Source organism: Dunckerocampus dactyliophorus, chromosome 1 (assembly GCF_027744805.1).
Source record: "Dunckerocampus dactyliophorus isolate RoL2022-P2 chromosome 1, RoL_Ddac_1.1, whole genome shotgun sequence".
Taxonomy (NCBI): Eukaryota; Metazoa; Chordata; class Actinopteri; order Syngnathiformes; family Syngnathidae; genus Dunckerocampus; species Dunckerocampus dactyliophorus.
The window spans coordinates 38,945,349-38,967,448 of NC_072819.1; the positions used below are offsets into that span (position 1 = coordinate 38,945,349).

At 42.6% G+C, this 22,100-nt stretch overlaps 2 protein-coding genes across 12 annotated transcripts in view; both read right to left on the reverse strand.

Moving 5' to 3' along the window:
- Window positions 1-9,971, reverse strand: part of iqsec2b (IQ motif and Sec7 domain ArfGEF 2b) — a 32,422-nt gene extending 22,451 nt beyond the window's left edge. Inside the window, exon 1 of the mRNA XM_054793510.1 lies at window positions 8,440-9,971. Within this exon, the coding sequence (XP_054649485.1) occupies window positions 8,440-8,867 (428 nt within the window). The 5' untranslated portion in view covers window positions 8,868-9,971. The remainder of the gene's footprint in view (window positions 1-8,439) is intronic.
- Window positions 9,972-11,779: 1,808 nt separating this feature from the next.
- Window positions 11,780-22,100, reverse strand: part of LOC129190882 (membrane-associated guanylate kinase, WW and PDZ domain-containing protein 2) — a 47,496-nt gene continuing 37,175 nt past the window's right edge. For 8 of the 11 annotated variants that reach the window (XM_054793810.1, XM_054794076.1, XM_054793988.1 and 5 more), the window contains 5 exons: window positions 18,418-18,618; window positions 18,271-18,347; window positions 18,053-18,199; window positions 17,829-17,967; window positions 11,780-15,294 (listed from right to left, as the gene is read on the reverse strand). In XM_054793810.1, coding sequence (XP_054649785.1) covers window positions 14,339-15,294; window positions 17,829-17,967; window positions 18,053-18,199; window positions 18,271-18,347; window positions 18,418-18,618 — 1,520 coding nt within the window. In that variant the 3' untranslated portion in view covers window positions 11,780-14,338. Of the gene's footprint in view, window positions 17,587-17,828; window positions 17,968-18,052; window positions 18,200-18,270; window positions 18,348-18,417; window positions 18,619-22,100 lie in introns of all 11 variants that reach the window. The other 3 variants (XM_054794419.1, XM_054794503.1, XM_054794159.1) reach the window with 3 other exon arrangements.

The window sequence follows — 22,100 nt, forward strand, 5'->3', positions numbered from 1 at the left end:
TAGGAATGTTGGGGTAAATGCGGTGGCTGTATATCATACATTATTTGAAATAGTGGAACTGCAGGGCAACAAATGTAACAACAATGCAACAAAATGGAGAGCAGTGAAGCACACAAGTGTATGGCATATTGAGTACGATAAATTTGTACATGTTGGCAGGTTGCCGCACGGTGGCCGAGTGGTTAGCATGTTGGCCACACAGTCAGGAGATCGGGAAGACTGGGGTGGAGTTTCCTCCCACAAAAAACATGCATATTACGTTAATTGGTGAGTCTAAATTGTCCATAGATATCAATGTGAGCGTGAATGATTGTTTGTCTGCATGTGGCCTGTGATTGACTTGCGACGAGCCAAGGGTGTACCCCGCCTCTTGCCCGAAGTCGTAAGATGTTGGCAGGTCTGCACTAACACTGAAAGAAATCGCCCCCCCCAGTGCCAGAACCTCAAACCAGTGCCCCACTGAAATAGTGGGGCCTGAATGGTCTTTCAAAGGAGCTCACTCAATTAAGTTTGACAGGGACATCTAGTGTCTGGTTATGATATGGCCGTTGAGCCTGACAACCTTTCTGAAAACTTTAGGTCTCAGATATGGCACAGGTGTTGGCGGCGCTATGAGTTTATTTTTTACAAAATTAAATGAGCCTGTTAGCATTCTCCCCCAGCTCCGTCACCCGTCTATGTCATCACCAGTTGAGTCTGTAGTTCTAGCTAACTAACACCGTTACACCACAAGTCTCCGATTTTTCGTTATCGAGTATGGCTGCAAAGGTATGTGCCGGAGGTAAAAAAAAAAAAAAAAAGTAAGGTTAGCCAAAACTGAAAAATATTGTGTATTTCAGAATGATACAAAAAGGCCTGTTTCAGGGACCACAAAATGGGTCAATAATTTAAAGCTGTTCTGCAGAAATAGAGGTTGATCAAGCCTTGGCAGTTGGTGCAACTAATTCCTACAGGTGTTCCAAGTTCTGGAGTACTTACTACCTCCTCAGTCTGCATAAAAACAGTGTTCGGAACACACTGTACTACTATACCCTCATGAACATCAGTTGAACAGCATTATACTGGAGAAAGTAATTTGTTGGCAAGAAAAAAGGGAACTAACAATGGAAGAGAGACAGACCATCTTCACACTTCAAAATGTAGGTTTTTCAATCAGGAGAAATTGGAGTGTTTTAAAATCTTTGAGGGGGGTGTATATAAAAATATCAAAGTGGCCCCCTGCATCTTTTGATTTTCAGTAACCCTCGGTTGAATAAATTTGGACACCCCTGTCTTAAGCTCTACGCACCATATTCAATGTATCCAGCTGATCAGAGCAATTGTGACGATATTTAATGTTCACACATGTTAAATAAGTCTATAAGCAAAAAATACCTCGACAGTGAGAGTATCCAAGCAAAAACTCGTGTCAGCGGAGTGTTCTTTGTTGAGCGAAGCGGATGAAGTTCTAATGAAAATGTCACTACACAGTAGGAAGTTATTTTAACAGTGCAGAACAAAGACGATAACAGAAATTACAAACATGGAAATGGCAGGTTTAAGATACGATCTCTGTAACAGAAAAAAAACATGTTTGAGCGAATGAACCTGTAGACCTGCTCAATATCGGTTGTGGAGGAGCTGTTATGTAAGCCTGAGCTGTGCTTGCACACATATTTGTGTTTCACCAGCAGCTACCTCCTGTCAGATTGTCCCTACTATGAATCAAGGGTACTTTAGGCTGGATTCTTCAGTGCCTTAATAACTCATACAAAACTCAAGACCATTTGTTGGTTTATAAAAAAATGACTCACTCTTGTATAAACATTAATATGGTGCACTAGCTAGCAAAGCAAAATCAACATCAAGGTAAAAAAAAAATGGAAGTAAAATGCAGAGAGGTTACAGGAAGTAACACACCACAAGCAGGTTTGAGGTGGTGTGGACTTCAAGAGTTGACAGAGACTGCAGGCAGGAGCAAGAGTGGGAGGACAACAAGCTACATGAGAGTGGGAGAGGTCGAACATGGAGGAGGGCAAGGGTGAACCCAATCAGCAGAGGCAGGAACGACGGTACGTGAAATGGGAACAGGATGCGGATGGTTGCTGGTGTCAGCTGTGTATGATTAGTGTGGGGGTGTCAGCGTGTAGGTGAGGCTATGTATAGACCAACAAGGAGAGTGGGATCAAGGAAGATTTCTCCTTCGCTTGCATTTTCATTGGGTTATAATCTATCCAGCCAATCTTGACTTGGTACAACTAACTTTCACCGCTTGTTGACCATTGTCCATGAAAGCGAGTGGGAGCGCTCTGCATCATCCCACCTCCAGCGTGTGACCCCGCCTGACTCCTGCTGACAAACAAAGACGTTTGATAACCACACACGCTGCGTTGCAGCCTAAAGTTAGGAGTGTTTTTGTACACATCGCCCCTCCCCTTCCATCGGTTTTAGCCCACCCCCCAACACACACAAACACACTTTCCACTGTACGCTCGAGTCTCCTGCTGCTTGGCAACAGTGTGAACTGCGTGTGTGGGCGTATGGCAATGAGTGCTAGGCAAAAGCTCGGGGAAGGAGGGGAACACTTACAGTTACGATTGAATATAGCAGGCACCTGGGAGATTGTGCACACGTGCAAGTGAAAAAGCATATGTTTGGATAGTGGAGGTCACTATTACATTAAGTGTGAATGTGAAAGACATAGAGGATTTCAATAAAAGCTGAGAGAAATTCAAAGATATCAGGCATAAAGCATTCCAGTCGCAACTTCTTCATTAAACCTAACCTGCAAAAGATATAATCTCTCATCAATATGTCTCCTCAAGTCATCATTCAATCCCGCTTGTTGTCTTTGACTATGCTCCTGCTCCCACTCCCACCCTCTCCTCTCCTCTCTCTATTCTGTGTCTCTCTCGCCCACAGAGTTCTTCACAGAAGAGCTCACGGCGTTCCCACGGTAACCAGTCTTGCTATTTTGCTCCACAGAACATGCGCGTGATTGTTTGACAAACATCCCGCAGCCAAAGATATGCGTCTTTGGAAAATGATTACTAAAGATTCAAGAAGGCCACTATGGTGCTTCTATGTGATGCTTGGCTAGCTGGCAAGGGTTCATGATTAGAGCCACGCAGTTGTGTTTGACATGCTGATACCAGCCTCCCCTCTAATAACTGAGTAAAGCCACTAATTTCTGCTCTGTAAAGTGCCACGGCTGATGATCAGACAAAAATACCATTTAAAAAATGTGACTCTAAATCAGGAGAGGGGTACATGAATGTATTTGGATTGCTCCCATTCCAGGTAATGGTGAGCTGCAGGGATGGAAATTTAATATTGCAACTTTTGTCTTCACTGTTTCCACAGCAACTATTTCTTTCAGAGCTGTGGTGGCCCAAGGACATTTCACTTCCTGTCAAAAACATGGGAGGCATTCACTTGCGTACCAATGACAGACACACCGGTCTGCTGGCAACAGGTATACATTATCTTCTTATATGAATTATATTAAGCCATAAAACACTTGAACCTGTTTGTTCTATGAATGTTCAAAGGAGTATGTGCATTGAGTGAAAAAAACACCACAAAGCCTCTGCATGCTCTAAAATGAAGAGTACAAGGGATAAACACCACCCACATTCGGGTTGCTTCCCACTCACACACACACACACACACACGCATGATTTCAATTTAAGACATCTCAGCAATTGTTAGCACTGTTGCAACATTTTGATTTAAGCCCTAAATAAACACTGTCAATCTGCTGTCCTGAAATGGAGAATGGCCGAATTGCAAAGAATGGGTGACCCACACTTGTTCATGAGCCTATATGATGTAAAATACTGGCCATGTATTATCAGCATGTCCATCAATCAGCCTAATAAGTAATGGTAAGTGTGCACGGGGAAGGGAAAGGAAGGTGAACAACATGCAGTTAGTCTGAGTCATAGCTGCAGCAGTAGGAAACAGCGAGGGGAAGAGAGCGACTGTACGTGGGTATGTATGTGTGAGGGAGCGAGAGGGGGAGTTATAAAATTCGCAAATTAAGCTCCTTCTGAAACAAAAGCCCATTAGTGATATCCACATTCCCACAATTAACATCAATTTCCGAGAGCGACAGGCACATAACCGCGAGGCTCTGTGTGAAGAGGCACATAAATGGGAGCAGTGGAGCACCTTCACTGGGCCTGTATGAGCTTCAAGCATTCCACCGTGACAGCTAAAGAGACATGAAGAACCCACTGTGAAAGCTTGAGTCCTTTTTTGGTGTTATATAACGGCGTTGCTCTCCGTATCAGTGCCACTGAGGCCTCAAGCTGACCCTGACGCTTGTCCTCCTCCTGCCACTGCAACAAGAGGAAGCGTCACATTATGGTGAGACTGTGGGGAGGACTACAGGGTGTCTAATAATGGACAACCCAGGTAAGAACAATGCACTCACATGCACAGAAGTAATGATATGACCACCCTTGGGCCAGTAGTAATTATACTGTGGTCACACTAATTAATCTCATGCAGTCAGTATGTGCCTTCCTCCTCCTTTCCACACATTTTTAGGCTTAACGTTATATAAAGAGACACTTTCACGCACACACACATGACGTTCACACGTGTGACCTCTCCTAAAATTAAGCACAAAAGTAAAAACACAAAAATGTGCATCTTGGCGGAGGTGCTTGCGGACATCACATCACCCAGAGGCCTCACATTGTTCACATTGTTCACAGGGCTATTAGCGGGAGGAGAGGAACGAGGCAGGCTCAGGACAGCTGTTTACAAGAGAGCCGCGGGGACACGACAGGGCTGAGGAAACACTTTGTATATGCATGCAGCTGCTGCACGCATGGAAACAAAAAATAAAAAGACCATATGATGAATTACGGGTGATGTGAGGAGCAGCGAGCAAAGGGCAGACATGAGCACTCCGGCTGAAGGAATAAAAATGTAATTAGATCATAAAAACAAAAGCAACTCTCTTAGCGATGCCCTCACCGGCTCTCCTTCCCCTCGGTCTCTACACACCCTGATGACAGATGGCAAGTCAATGTGTGTTCCACCTTTTTTCTTTTAGACCTACTGAGTAAGTTCATATCCCCTTCCTGTTTCCCCTGCCTAATTTTACAACACACAGTTATTATTTTGACCAGGATTTGTGCTGATCTAAGTCCCTGCGGCCGTTTTATGTGTGGTGGCCAGACAGCAACAGGATGCTTCTGGTGGTTCTGACCCTCCCTCCACAGGCAGCCATAGGTAAATAACAAGGCGCAATCCCTCACAGTATTTAATAGCCAACCTAACTAACATGTGCTTCTGTATAATGACTAAGACACCGCCAGGGATGAGAGGAGGCAGCTTGGGTCGATAAGGGATTTGGTCGAGTCTGAATCAGAGACTGATAAGAGGATTGGGACTTAGTGAAAACAGATAGTATCAAAATAAAGATGATTGTATCATGTAAGACTGCCACATTCCATTCCGCTATTTTGTCTTTTTTCTACGTAAATTGCTGCCTACTCAAAAAACGTGATGCTTCCAGGACAAAAGCAGAGTCGACTAGTGTATGTGTGTGCCTGTGTGCATATAATAAAATAATAAATGAGGACAGATGCACTTGCTGTTTTTCATAGCTTACAGCACTCTAACTTAAGGTCAGTCATGAGTTGGAGAGACACATCATATGCTTCCAGGCCCTCAATTTGACAGTTAGGACGGATAGAAAAAAAAACTTCACTCAGAACACTTTAAGGCAATATGTCGTCGTGCATGACAGCTTTACCTGATCTAACATGCTAACCTCATTAAAACAATGTGGCCAAATCAATATGAACCAAACACAAACAGTTAGTGGTTTGGTCTGCAACATATCAAAGAGGTCAAACATGTTCATTACTGTTTTCCAAAGTCAAAGTTGATGTTTGTGAATATCTGCTTTTGTCTAGAACACATCGATAATACTGTAAATCTGCTTTCATGGATGACTAAGAAAAAAATTATTCACACTATAGAGGTTGAAATCAGTGGATATTTACCTTTTTAAATAAAAGAAATTCTTAATTCAACATCAAAATATCAGTTGATTAATTGGATAATCGATTAATCATCCACCGATCGATTAATTGTTGCAGCGCTACTTCAAACTTGAATAGACACTATGGCGTCTTACTATAACTCTTACCCTTGCAATTCTCTAACACTTTGCATGCATACGTCTTCCTGCTGACAGCATCATCTGTGAAGTTTGGAAGAGGCAGCAGCCCCATACGCACACACATCAGGTACACTTGCACAATCTGATGGGATCCGACACAAAATCTGTAGCCTTTACAAGGTAAGTATGACACAGTGCCATTATGCACTGTGACAAACTACACCAGTGAGTCACAACCACTGTGCCGCAACACATTAGTGTACCGTGAGAGATCATCAGGTGTGCTGCAGGAAATTATCCAATGTCGCTTAATTGGTAAGAAAATGATACTATTTATAAGAATGCAAATAATGCATCTTTGTTCATCTATCTATGCCAGCGACGTATACAGTAGTGACAAGCAGAACAACTGAATGTTCTTCCATTAAATGGCAGAAGGTGCATAATTAACCTGTGTAGCCACCTGTTGCCATTCATACAACGGAATAAGTCATGGCACACTTCGAATGTAAAATATGTCCCTTGGTTCAATAAAGGCTGGGAACCACTGAACTACACACAATAATAAACATGCTGAAAAATTCAAAGCATCAATCACAACTGAGCATTATTATGTTTATAAAGTCGGAGCTCCTTTGTTGGCTCTCATGAGCTTGTGTAGGTGGTTATGATATTGCGGCTGGTCAGTGTACAGTTAGGTCCTGAAGCATTTGTATTATGATTTGGACTACATACAGTACATCACAACTAAGAGTTCGACATAGTTCTCAATGTAAGTGAAGCATGCCATAATTGGTTACATAAGATAATTTGGACACATGAAACCAAGATCAATTTGTGTCAGAATGATGTATAGACAAACGTACATAGAAGGGAAGGAAGAGGTCATGATCCAAAGCATACTGCATGTGCCAAACATGGTGGAGCCCATGTTATGACACAGGCATGTATGGCCACAAATGGAACATGCCCATTAGTGTTTATTGATGATGTGACTGTAAGGTGTACAGTATATAATATCAGCTCTATAATATCTTCTCACATTTGCACAAATGATACAAAACTGATGGGTCGACCCTTGACATACTGTATTATGAAAACAACTCAAGACCAATAGGGCACGCTTTTCACTCACTAAAGACAAAAGTGAAAGCAGCAAGTGAAGGTGGCTGCTGTGCAAATACTACAGAGCAGAAGTCTCCAACACGGCACTTGCGACTGTGAGCTATCTGCAACAAGTCATCTTATTTTGAGTAGCTCACCATCAGGTGAAAGAATGTTTGCTTCAACTCTTAGCATTATTATAGCCGTGCAATTCAGACATTTTGCCATTATTAAATGACAAATTAGCACAAAATAGCATAAACACAACGACGACATTGTTTGAGTGGAGTAGTGCTTTGTAAATAAAGTCATCACTCGCCACTTCACCAATCACATTTTCAAAAATATGGCCTATTTACTACTAAAAGAATATGCATATTGAAGCAAATTGTATGTATTTCTTCCCTAAATTAAGCATTTTCAAGCATAAAAATGAAATGGCTAAATTAACCAAAATGCATATTTAAGGCATTCAAAGATGCTGTCAATGACACATAGTATTCTACACTGGTCGCTATGTGTCAGTAATGTTACTGTAATGGTCGGTGAGACACACAAATGCCAGACTTGATCGCCGGAACAACGGGCTTTCATTGCGGGTTTAAATTATCTCACAAAAGGCACAATAATAAGACGGGCTACTGTTGCTGCAGCAACCCACGCCAAGATAAAACTCAACTCTGATCCCCCGACGTCACTCCCTGTCCGCCCGTCACTCAGCTCCTCTAGGGAACACATTCATAGCAACACACAAGTCTTATTTATGTCTAAAATGGCTTATTTACTCTTATTATGTCAACAATATTGGGTAACACGAGTGCAAAGGTGACTATAGGGGTGTTAGTTCATGTCTACAGAGCACTAATAATGTTAAAAAAACATATTAAGAAGGTTCTAAAATGTTTTTCTATGATCTAACTGAGGGAATATTCGATTTATAAATAAGGTGAATAAATATGGTGGAAGTACTCTGCATCAAATGCCTGCAATTCCTAAAAGGAAAATGCCATATTTTTGAGAAACCTGGTGAATTTAAGCAGAAAGTCTTCAAGTCACGTCTTGATTGTTTTTTAAAAATAGATTGTGGTGGTAAATAATGACATAAGACAAATCCTAAAAACTCAACTTATAAATACTCATACAAATCCTAAACACTTGACTACTGTTAGAGGTTCACTCCTCAACATGCTGCTCAAATGTAAGACACTTACTTTCTGCGAATGGTGGCGCTGGTGTTGGTGTCTGTGCTGTCGGTGCGTTCAAGGCGTTCTCGCTCAGTGGTAGACGAACCACAGGAAAGACCGCGGGTCAGCCTGGTGTGGGTCCTCCTCTCCCTTGACCCCGGTGTGGTGGCGGACCCGGCTTTGGTCTGAGCTGAGGAGGCGCTGCCGTCCCCCTCATGATGGATGGGGAGCGACAGAGGCTGGCTGTGATTGTGGTTCTGTTCCAGGCCGGGGGTCCGAGGGCTGCGATCCTGCCTCAGGCCCTGGTTCTCCTGGCTGACCCGGTCTAGCTGGCCTTCCAGCTCCTCGATGCGCCGCCGTTGGGTCTCCAGGAGCTTGGCCTGGCTCTCAATGATGTTATTGAGTTCCAGGAGGTACTCCACGGCCCGGTTGGGGCTCTCTGGGCTGGCTTCCATGGCAGAAGCCCTGCCTTTGGCGGTGGAAACTTCCACCGCCGCTTTGACCCGAAGGGGCCGCGATCCACCCCCCCCACCAGCCCTGATGAGTTGGGGGGAGGGAGGAACCAATGAAGGCTCTGAATAAGATGAACTATTAGTGTCAGTTGCTCAAAAAACAGGAGGTCACAGAGAAGAAAGATGTCAGGATGACTACATATCGTCAAATGGGAGGGCAGACATGAGCATTAGAGCATCTTAGGAGCCTTTTGAGGTGTTGCCATGCAGAAAAGAAGGTTCAACGTTTAAAAGCAAGCTGAGTAAAACTGTAGATTTTCTTATTTCCTGCTGCCAGGAGCATTCCAAATCAGCTTGGAATGGTTGAATAGTGCCAGCCATCATTACTTTTACATTGAAGAAAATAATAAAACTCAAGTCTATGAAAGGGTATTAACTGTACTTGATAGGATGTCTAAAATAATGAGTCAATCCATCCTTCAGCAGTCTTCCAAACATACACAGTGGCCTTTTATATTTATGATCTATCAGTAATGATCAGGCAGTGTCAATCATTACATAACTCAGAAGATTATTCTCCTTCCCACACTGAAGATCCCCACCGTGCACAAGTCTCTTTCAACCCATGGCTCGATGCGTCTTTACGGCTTGGAAAGTAAGCAAAGTTGCCTTACGAAGTTTATTCTTCAGATCCAGTGGCTCCCCTCAGGTGCTCTCTTCCAAAACTACATCCTTTCGGGTTTTCACTTGGTCCCCCAAAGTGACACTGTGTGGGATTGTTCATCCATCAGCAATTATGCAGCAAGTACTTACACGTCACGCGCGTTTGGAGACTCACGAGGGAAGAAACTCCTCAGAACGGCTATAAAGATTCGGCACTGTCCAAAAGTCTAAGTGGACGCAAGCGAGTCTTGAAAGTGCGACTCTATTTACACCTTTGGCACTAATACGCCAACAGAAAGCGTATTCTGTTACTTCTCTAAAACGACTTTAACAGGTGTTTTGTCGCTAATCCATCATAAACGGCGTACAAAGACGCCTCCTGCGCGCCTGGACTGCAGAATTGCGTGCGGTTTTGCCTCTGGAGCGCTTCAATGTCAAGTGTACCGTAATGATGAACTTCTGGTCAAGACTTTCAAAATAAAACGAAGAGGAAGCTGGCTGATTTTCTACCTGAAAACCCAGATGGAGACATCGTAAATTTAAACTTTTAAGATTTTTCGTGCAATAGTCAAGGGTTATATTGTTTGTGTCATGCTTTCTGTGCCGTGTTCAAAATGTGTAAAACATGTTTTTCGTTCGGATGGAATATGCTGCACAACGACTGGAAACTACCAGACCTAATTTCATTGCGTCCTTTTAAATCTAAACTAAGAGTAATCGAAGTTGACTCTATGACGTGTACGTGTTTTTCACAATCTGCTTGTAAATTGCATATAGTGTCATATATATTTGTATTATTTTGTGTCTCATGTTTGTGTTCTTAAATGTGTAACTTTGTATGTTATGCTGCTGCTTATCTTGACCAGGTATCCCTTGAAAAAGATAGGGTTAGGGTTAGGGTTGTTAATCTCAACGGGATCTACCTGGTTAAATAAAGGTTACATAAAATAAATAATTCACTTTGTGTGCCACTTAAAGAATGATTTACTTTTTAGTTAGATTTCTCGTTTTCATATAAATCTCTATTATTTTAGATTTATTTAAATTATTTGCTTACGTATTGGTTATTCTTCCTGTTTTCATATAAATCTGTAGTATTACGATTATTTAATGTATTATCAGTATTTCTATCATTATTCCATTTAACGATTTTAACCAATATATGTCAATATGTGTTTTATGTGTGCTACAATCCAATTGATTTTCTTCGGGGTTTTTTTTTGTTTTTGAAGAAACTGGAGATGATGCACTTATTCGTACTTTTTTTCCCCGGCAAGTCTGGTTTATTTTATTTTGAAGGTGTGTCCACAGCCATCTTCTTTCCTTCTCTAGCCGCTTTACACCGTCAGAAACCTTAGGAGCACATGTTTAAAAAAAAGCATATATCGTTTCTCATTCAGTATAAATGACACATTACACTACACCTCCAGCAGTTTTGAGTACAAACAGTGAATAGATGAAGGGTGGCGTTGATTCAAGCTGTCTCTTACTAACTAAGCCATGGATGTCCAATGTGCGGCTCTCGGCATATAGCATAAACACAATGAATTAATTGTTAATTATATATGCTATTGGATAATACACAAATTCGTTTTGTCACCTATAACACAAAGCTGAGATGTGGATGTTTTGTTCAGATAGCCTAGCATGTATTGACTTGGATTAGATTGGTTTTAGCATCGTTTTTTGTACCTAATGTATCAGAGTAGCACCCGCATCCTTCACTGGAAAAAGTTTGGACACCCCTGAGCTGAGTTGCTGTGATGCGCCCACTTGAACAGAAGGCAGCAGCTTTGGACAAGACAAAAAGACAACATGCAGGCCCCACAGCAATCTTATTTTTAGTGGCAGGACTTAAGTGCTCTTATCTGGAGTGCGACACCATACATCCGTCGTCTTCTCACACAGGTGGTATAATATTAACGTGCAGTGAGTGGTGATAGAGAAATGTAAAATCCCTGTCCTGGTCAAAAGCAGGCTTAATAATTGATCTGTGGAACACGATTGGGGTTTTATCCTTAGATGTCATCCAGCAGCAGCAGCTGAAATTTGTCTGGCTTGTTCGCAAACATGTGCATGGCCGTCTGTGGGTCTTTTTAGGCCAATGGACATCTTAAACTAAAGGGTTTCCTATGGCTTTTTCAGTACGTCTCCTCCATGCATCCCATAGGCTGTGATTTTGCTGCCACCTGCTGTTCATTACTGTGGCTTGTTCTGGTGTTGTAAAAGCAATAACACAATGATGATGTTGGTTCAGCAGCTTATTTGCACTTTTATTAGAATGTGTTGACATTTCAGACATATAATCTCCTTTGGGAAATGAAAGTCCAAAAAAAGAACATTGGTTATAAAAGTGAAGTGACACATTGGCAGTGTGCTCTCACTCCAGGCAGCACATGCAACACACTTTTTAGGGTTTAACCATGTGGGGTAGTAATCCAGGAATGTATTAATGGGATTTTTTTGAATAAAATAACAGTCATTGTCTCCAGATGTTGCCTCATCACAAATAATGTAAGAATCTACGTCATGAAAATGTGTCACTTTCCCTCCCAAATGGCTTATCTATCTAAAGTATCTGAAAACCTGAGTAATTCGAAAAAGATAATTTCATAGAAAAATAACATCTCACAGTATCTCTTCACCCCAGTTTTTGTATTGCCATAACACAATTGCAAAACAAATAAATCCATCTCAGACGCAACAATTAGGCTTGTGAATGATTTGTCAGTGATTGAGCCTGACCGAAATTACTGAAATTACAGTACGGGTTTCACAGTTAGACAGATCAGGTCAGGATAAAGGAGTTGATATTACCAAGGCAACTGTACGTGGCACAATGGGCACAGCACTGTCAAGACTCCAGATAGTGGTTGAAATGTGCACACCGACAGCTTACTTTTGGCATTTCTCACTGACTTCTGGTACAAAGTGAGCATCCCAATTCACACCCAGGCAGCACATTAAAAACATTCATTAACAAATAGGGCTGGTATCATCAAATGTACTTTAAATGTTTAAATGTAGGTCCTTCACACAAGCTATATATATACTGTATATATATATATATTTATCACACAACAAATATATGAGTGGATAGCTGTCGCGCGAATTACATGTAGCATATGTACATATAAACTTCTTTACAAATATTTACAGAATATACATGGCTGTAAATTATCATAGCTGCAGTAAAAGGGGATTTGCGTGATCAGAAATATACACCTATAAGTCAAGTGTCTGCACACCACAGACCAGGCCGACAGGGAAACAGATGGCTGACAGTTACATTATTATTGCTCGGCATCTTCATGAGGTATACGTGAACATTTATGCAGGCTTTGTACAGTAGGCCTAGTGGGAGATACTTGGGAAAGTACAGCGGTGAGACAGATGGGGAGCAGACTACATGAAGGTGTGTGAGATACATAACACATAACGCACATTTTTACACATAACAAAAAAAGGTTTTTGTGATGTGGTCAAGATGAAACTGCTAAAAAATGAACTGAAATCCCAAACTGCAAAAATGAAAATAACATATTGGCAGAATGGTGTGCATCTACAAACACTTAGTTGATGCACCTGTTACCATAGACACAGATACAGTAGGTCTAGGGCACACCTCCACTTTAATTTGTCACATTGTGAGGGTATTTTCTGTTCACAGCCCCCTTCAAACCACCCCACAGATTTCTTAATTTGATTCATGTGTGGGTTTTACTTTAATCCTTTGGTGAATTCATCACGTTTGTTTCTTTTTACTTCTAGGGCAGCCATTGTTTTGTATACATTTGGTGGCGCCAAACGACTTCTCCCCAAGCGAGTCAGAGCTTTTCTTCCTGTCACTCAACAACAACAGGGGAGTTATTATGCCAATTTTAAGATAATGAGGATCAGTTAAACTATAAATACTGAAAACAATTGTTTTTAAATTATTTTGTTTGATTTTGCCGTACAAATATTTTTCAAAAAATGTATCTTGAAAAACTGAAATTGTCTTGGGGTCAATACAGTTAATACGTAAATCTAATCCGCTGTACTGTACATTTGTTACCCTGGAAAAATTAAGTTAAGACAGGAGTGCAACATAACGAGAGCAACAGTGACACAGAAAGAACAGAAAAGGACATTTACAACTTGTAACACTGGCGACAAACCAGCTGTAAAAAGGCACAAAGAATATAACTTTTAACTCGGGGATAGGCATTGACAAGTGGTTTCAGTAAAGAACTGCATAATTTCATTTTACAGATTGAATTTAACAGAGGCCTCGTTTGACAAAGAGGGATGATAAATAGCGTACATTCTGTAAAACTATGATTTCAAATGAAATAGGGCTTTAAGTATGCTGTCTCACAACTGAGAAGCGTGTCTGTCATATATAATAATGATTCATATGAACTAACATTAATGCTACACGCCAATGCAAATCCTGTGTAGTCTCATCCCATGATATAAAAAATAAAAACGTATCTTGCTCGTATATAGTCATATTTAGATCATTATCGACTGTTGCTACAAAATAGCCAAACTCGCTCACAATTATTCCACAGATACACAACCGGACTGACGAGCATAGTCGATAATTGCATTGGTATCAATAACATATACAATTTACTTCTGTATAAAATAAAGGTGACTGTTGCAGAAATCAAGTTGATCTCCAAGCGAATGAAAAATGGGATCCAGTACTATCCTGCTGCTGCTGCTCAACATCCTGCCTGCTTCAGTCAAGAGGCAGCACTTCTCCCCCCGCCCTGCCCTGTCCGCCTTCAAGAGAGCCTGTTCTCAACTTTGTCCCGAGCCACCTACTGGTGGCTGGGTGTGAGCCAAGGACCTGGCAGCACGATGGCCCTGCGCCTGCCTGCTTCTGCAGCGACCACAGAGAGGCCAGAGATGCTGGCCGCAGACATGCTGCCATCTGATTCGCTGCCTCCAGACTCTGACTCATCATCCCTCAGCTGATCTAAAGAAAGTGAGGAAGTGAGGAAGGAGAATGGTTTCCTCTGTGAATACATCACAGCATCACTTGACAAAGGTCTGTTGTGTGCATCATCTTCTCTGTGATCTTCCTCAACTCCCAGACGCCGATCTTCACCCTCATCATCGTCTAGTAAGCCCTGCAGCTGCTTCATCTCATGGTAGCCTGCTGCCACTTCCCAGTTCTCATCGTTTTCCTCCTCACTCTCCTCTTTGGGCCGAGGAAGATTTTTTGCACGACTTGGAATTGGCAGCACAACATCCTCCGAGCTGTCTCCTCTCTCTAGATTTGCTTCCTCCTTTACCTCTTTGGCCTTTTCTGCTACCCTCTCCTCAACAGGAGCTACTTCCTGCTTCTCCTCTTGCACAGACTCCTTCCCTTCCTCACTCCTCAGGTGCTCCTCACTCCTACCTCTCCACTCTCTGCTCCTCCCTCTCTCACCTTTTCTCCTGCTTGCTGTCACGTTCTTATCATCACTATCAGAAAACGACAGGGCGTCTTTTGGCAGACTCCGAGATTCTCTTTTCCTCCTCCTCGCTTTCTGTGAGCTCTCCCGCTGGCCTCCCTCGTCATCCACAATCTCCAAGTTGGGGCTACGTAATCCTGAGCGACCTCCTGAACGCCTTTTCCTCCTTCCTGTTCGTTTCTCACGTGCGTCCAAAGACTTGCTTCTCCTCTTCTGCTTGGAGCGGTGCCCCCTCTGCCTGGTAGAGTCTACTGCAGCCATACCCTGCTCCCGGGGGTGACGCAGGTGGGAGGGGGAGGTGATTCTGTGCTTATGGCCTGGACAAACATTGTGTGGGGGTGGGGGTGGATAAAATTAAAAACATTTTAAACAAGAAAGTATCAGAGAGGACCAAACTCATGTTTGGAAGTGTGTTATGCAATTTAATGTGAAAGTGTACAATGTTTTCATGCTTTGTTGTTGAGATGCTGGAGCTCAGCTACTTTTACGTATCCATGCATGCAACTCTACTATTGACATTATCTCACATCAGTGAGTCCAACGCCGCATTTCAGCAACCCTTTGTATTACAGTATATCTTCTTAAGAGAACACTATATGGAAATGAAACTTACATATTAGTTAGAGGAGTCGGTGCGCAGCTTGTATAGCAGTATTTACCTACTACCTACTGAAAATGACTCAACGAATTTGTATTGCCTGCAATTAAGAATGGTGGTCGTAGCGTCATTGTCTGTTGCTGCATGAGTGCTGCCACCACTAGGGAGCTGCCGTTAATTGAGAGCAATATGAAATTCAACATGTACTGTGACACCGTAAAGCAGAGCATGATCCCCTCCCTTCAGAAAGTATTTGCATGGCAGTTTTCCAACATGATAAAGAGGCCAAACACATCTCCAAGATGACTTGTGCCTTGCTGAAGAAGCTAAAGGTGAAGGTGATAAGAGTGGCCAGTTATTTGACCAGACCTGAACCCAATTGGGCACCTATGATGCATTCTCAAGCAGAAGGAAGGTGGAGGAGTGAAAGGTGTTTTAAAATCCACCAGCTCTGTGAGAGGAGAAGACGACAGCCTCCCAAGGCCTCCTAATTGAGTAGTGAGAAATGGTGAAAGACCAACTCATGAAACTAACGTTGGCAAAAACTCAACAAGCTGGCATACACCCCAAACATCAAAAACCAAGATCTGTCATTGCTCCAACTTAACATTAAGGGCCTTACCATCACCAAGCTTGATGTCATCAGACACGTTGCCACCTCTAATAAGGTAGCAGCTGTTCTCCTGTCAAGAGGGGCTTCTGATGACAAGACCAAGCTGCCAGGGATCCTCCTTGCTGGCTCTATCCACAGCAAGAAGCATGGAATACCAACACTTGCCTAGGATGAATAAGCTGGTCAGCCACCAGCCAATCTCCAACTGGTTGCAGCATTGAGCTGGTCACCAGAATCCAGGAAACATATGTGATAAATGTATACAAGCTCCTACCAACAGCGCTGACTGTATCATCACTTCCATCTGTGCCTACTCCTGCCATCTATGCAGGTGACTTCAACTGCCAACACACAGATTGGGGCTACTACAAAAGATGGAGAAGTGCTATGTGAGTGGGCTTCTAACACTGAAGCACTGCTGCTCTTCAACTCAAAAAAGCCCCGAAGCTTCTTTTCTGCACGTTAGAACTCCTACATCAACCCACACCTGGCCTTCTCCGTATGCCACAGCAATGAACGGAATCCGGAGAGACGTGTCTGGGGACGGAACTTCAGGGAGGCAAACTGGCAATCGTTCATGGCAGAAATGCAAAGAAGGTCTGCTCTTCTTCTGGACAAACCGAAGAAACTCAGAAGCAACTGATGTGGACGCTGCATACGCCACCTGCTGTAATGTCCAAAGCACAACATCCCATACGGATACAGGAAGAATTGCATCTCGGGCTGGGATGAAAAGTGCAGCTTCCTGCCGCGCCAACACCAACAGGCAAGAAGAATGGATGGATACAAGAGGGACAACCTTATTGCAGGAGCTGGAGGCCACCCGGAGGGCCGGGCGGGTTGAAGTGGTGGAATCGACTTCACCCACTCTAGTTGGAAGGTGTGGAAGACTATCAACCTGCTCTCAGGGAGAAGAATAACGCACCGGAGGTCTCCACTGACAGCAGATGCTTCCAGCTCCTGACAATTGGCCACGCAGAGTCTCTCCGGGGCAGCCAGTACTGATGCCAATCTCTCAAGTAAATGCTACAATCAACAAAGTTTTATCCACATTTAATGTCTATAGTAATGTCCACTGAAAAGATAAAATAAAATGGTTGCTGAAATGTAACGGGTGTACTGACTCTAACAAATTGTATCTCATCAAACTATAATTCAGTTGTGGGCTAAGGTGGACAAGCAGTTTGAAATTTTCATTTAGGAACAATTGTGGAAACTCTGTCAGTGTATACGTGAAGACAAAAGTGGTGAGTGAGCGTGGCGATGTAGAGAGACAGAAAATGGGAGAACTAACAGGAACCATTACCAACCGCGTATTCTCTGTCCGTCCAATGACATAGAAGCAAGGCTCGCCTAGTTTGGAGTTGGTCATACAAAGAGACAAACTGGACAGCTCCACTGAGTGAAAGAGAAATGGGGAAAAAGCAAGAAGGACAGGAAAAACAGAAAGGGCAGACGTGTTTGGAGAAGAAAACATGTAAAATCAAGTTGGGGAAAATTAGTTTGTGGGTGAACAGGAAAGAAAGGGTCAAACAGTATTATAGAACAAGGAATTTGAAATCTCATGCAGGAATTTCCCAAGAAAGTATATTATGCTATCACCAATATCAATATTTTCAAACCCTCCCTGTTCTTCTCACCATAGTCAGGCACATATCCATTTCCTCTCTTGAGGACCAGATGAATGCGGTGGCCTCCTCTGCGGATCTGCTCCACTGCCTGACTGTGTGTCATCCCCGCTGTGCTGTCACCATTGATCTCCACAAGCTGGTCACTCACCTGCAGAAGAATGAAAACGCTCAAAACAATTGTTATTGCTGTCCCAAAGGAAGAGACTCGATCCAACCACTTCTGGCCCATTCACCTGCATCTTTTGGCTGCGTGAGGCCGGCCCTCCCTCCATTAGTCCCAGGACGTAGAGGCCCATGTTGTATTCACTTCCCCCTCTGAGGCTGAACCCAAAGCCAGAGGGGCCCCGATCCAAGTCGATGCTGTAATACCTGGAGTCGCGCTGGAGAGTCGGATGAGTGTGAGTGTGGACTGGAATCATATAAGCAAACGTCTTCCTTATGCTGTACTCACTTTTGGCCGTGACCTCTGACCCTTTTTGCTTCTGTGACCAAGGTCATACTCTGTGGGCTCCGAAAGGCCTGGTGAGTCTGTCGGAGTTTATACCAGCACAGTTAGATCTGGAATCAAAAGACTGTGAGTGTTCTTGTCTCAGCTTACAGGTGCTGGGCCGGGGGACAATGGTGAGGCGTAGAGTGTTTCCTGCACGCCGTAGAATCTGGGCAAGCTCGCGATGAGGAAGTGTCACCACTGAGCGTCCTTCAACGGCCTCCAATCGATCTCCGGGCCGAATCTGACCGCTCTTAGATGCCGGGCTGCCTCTGCGCACCGTCACAAAGCGGTGGGGGAGAAGGGATGCAGCTGCAGAGGGAGTGAAAAACATCCATACACTTAGTTTGAATGTCTTGTTTCTTGTTATCATCAGCCTCGGTGCACCATAATTGGATTCCACTTTTAAAAGCATGGAGATTTATGAGGAGTGCAGTTGAGCTGTCGATGGTTGTAGGTAGGTTTACATTATAAATGACTCCTCTTTCTTCACACCTCACCCACTGTCTCCTTGAAAAAACTCACATCGTCTCTTTAAGCCCATCTGTCAACTAATCTTTCCAACCGCTGACGCAGCGGCATGCAGTCATTTGCACTGCCTTGCTGCTCAGGTACAAACTGTTACAACACAAACTTTCCCCTGATATGTTTGATAGCCCAAATCTGTCACAACGCCAGACTTTAGATGTTTACTCTTTCTCTTTCACCCCATTGGTTATTTTAGTTCCCAGCTCTTGTGAGATGATCCCCCATTAGTAAGATACTGCAGTATGTGTTGGAAACACAAAATGTATTTTCCGTTGTGTGTGATAATGCGCCCCATCCTCTTGCAGCATGGGCAAGGAATGGGAAAGCCTTACATACCACACGTACCATGAACTCAATTTGTCTATTACATTGCAGATTAATTCTTCAGTGTTGAAAGGATGACGGCAACAACACAAGTAGGTGGAAGATTAGTTTGTTTCTTTTTATCTGCTGCACATTTTTTCATGTTTAGCTTATTGTCCCTCCTTTTCTTTGTGCAAGAAGATCTTTATGTATCTTAAAAAGTTTTCTTTACTTGCAACCCTTTTTTTTATTGCATTGAGACGTGGTGATGGATTAACTAAATTTACTATACTATATTTTTTAAATAATTGCAGTGGTATATTACAGTAGTGAGTCAATTAGTAAGTCATGAGAAAAGAAAAATGTATTTTCTTATTCTTTCATTGTAACATTATTTGATGTAATAGTTCCAACTATCCATCCATCCATCCATTTTCTATGCGGCTTATTCTCACTAGGGTCGAGGGGGTATGCTGGAGCCTATCCCAGCTGACTTTGGGCGAGAGGCGGCGTATAGTTCCAATAAATTTTTCATTATTTTGGTTTGTAGTGGCAATGGTGTATGACTTGAGGTTGGGGTAATTAGAATATACCATTTCTTTGAGTTTTTCAGATTTCTAAACCAGTGACATTTACATTCATAATATCCAAAAAGGCATTAATACCCTACATGTGCATAAGCGATGCATGTCGAAATATAATATTCAATTCTGGTACATGAAGTATATAAACCTGCTTGAATGTTGTGTTAATTAACATAGCGATTACTGTAAATTCTGGTGTATGAGCCGCTACTTTTTCATTTCCTTATTTTATGGCTAAATTCTAATCTCATGACATCTCCTTTACTTCAGAACTACTACTAATTGTTTAAATACTGTGCCATTTGCGGGTCAGTGACGAAACAATAGCTCTTTCTTTGGTAGGAGCCAATCAGGAGCTATTAGCACACTCACAACAACCTTGTCAATCCACTGGAAATTAGTGGAGGTCAGTATATATACCAATATAACAACAGTCTGACTCATTGTGTCATCTTTCAAGGAACATTACTAACAGCACTAAATTCATCACACTGCAACTTAATACTCAAAAGGTGTATATACAAATATACAAACATGTCCCAATATCAGTTTTTAAAAAAGCATTTAGAGTTTTCCCATAAGGCATTGCGGCTGAGAAACGCATTCATTGGGGCGCTGCCATGACATCAGCTTCCCTCTTTTTGCTTTGGACTCAGAGTCGTCTGTTTGGTGGTGGTTGGAGAGGCCATAGACGCGAATTGGCAGCCACGTTTCCGTTACTCTACCCCAGGGCAGCTGTGTGACTACAGATGTAGATTACCAGCACCAGTGTGTGACCTAGGAGTGAATGAATAATGGGTTCACTTCAGTGTGAAGCGCTTTGGGTACCTTGAAAAACACTATATAACATCTAATCCATTATTATTTTTATTACTTCTTTTTGAACATGTGAAATTGTGAATTCTAATACGTGATGTATTCCAGTGTAACTTGTATGCAGGTTCAAAATAAATAAAACCAGTACCATTACCATTAACATGTTCAGTTAAGACTGTTCAGTATAAAATCTGCCCCATTCTCTACAATACTACCTCCTGCTGGGAGCAGCTGGCCACTCCCAAGTCTTTCTGTTGTCCCTGTTTAACCTATACAGCTGCATAAACTATTTATTCAGATGAGGCACAAATTGCGCCCTCACCCAGTGTGCTTCCGGGATAAAAATAGCCAGTTTTAATGCTTCTTTGCAGATCTACCGGGTGTGCCTAAAGTCTAAACATACAGGTAAAACTGAAAGTTTTCAATAAATTACATTTTCCACATTTTATTTAGTTGGAAAATATGATGTTCAATATGATTTCCAACATTTGTGCTACCAAAGTTGATGCACTTTGCAAGACTCATGTCAACTCGATACAATAACTCCACATTTCCTTTGTGTCCAGACTTCAGGGACACGCTTTGAATCGCTGTTAGTATCATATGGGATTTATGTCTGCCTATAATTCAAAGCCCATGAGAGACATCTTCAATGGGCCTCATCTGGGTGGTGCGGGCAGAAATGGCAATCAGGTCAAATCAGAGCCAAGGCAGCTTTGCAAATAGTCTTCTTATCATGTATAATACAACAGTGGAACATCAACCCCTGCCAAATACACAAGCACACATGCAAAAGCCCTGCTCATGCGCACATATAATGACTCACACAACACACTGAGACAGATGTGCTCAGCCAGACACACACACACACACACACACACACACACACACACACACACTCGTGCATATAAACAAACACACTACACAGATGCATCCAAATGGGCTGCTTCATATCAAATTGTCTTTCCCGCTGGCAGTCCATGTTGTCCTGTCCAGAGTAATCCCACTGCAGCATGCCCAGCAGCCAGCACAGTAACAGTGTTGTGCTGCATGATCACAGCTCAGAAGAAGTAGCACTAATGTCATCTCCTCCACCTCCCGCCATCATGAAAAACCTATTCTCCAACCTAGATGTATGCTGCAGTCTGCTGAGGATAACCACACATCTAAGATGAGAGAGTGCCGTTAATCTTTAGTAAACAGCATCTGTCATATCTCTTAAAGATGTTAATTGTATTGCCCACTAATGGGACCAATACATTCCTGAATGCCAGCAACATGTAACATGACAGACTGAATATAAAGCATATTTTAAAATCACCTTTGTTATGCTTTAGGATAAACAACATCATTTCGAGCTATAGTTATTCAGAGACCTGTAAGCATGTCCATCCAACTTCCACATGGCCACAGTCAACACGTCTGACTGAGCAAACTTCTGAGTTACAATTAAAAGCTTCCAGCCGATGCATAAAACTGAATAGAAAAAGACGCTGCAGCAAACCAGCTCACCCGTCCGGTCAAAGCCCAAAAAAGGAGAAGGAAATGAAGCAAATAATTACG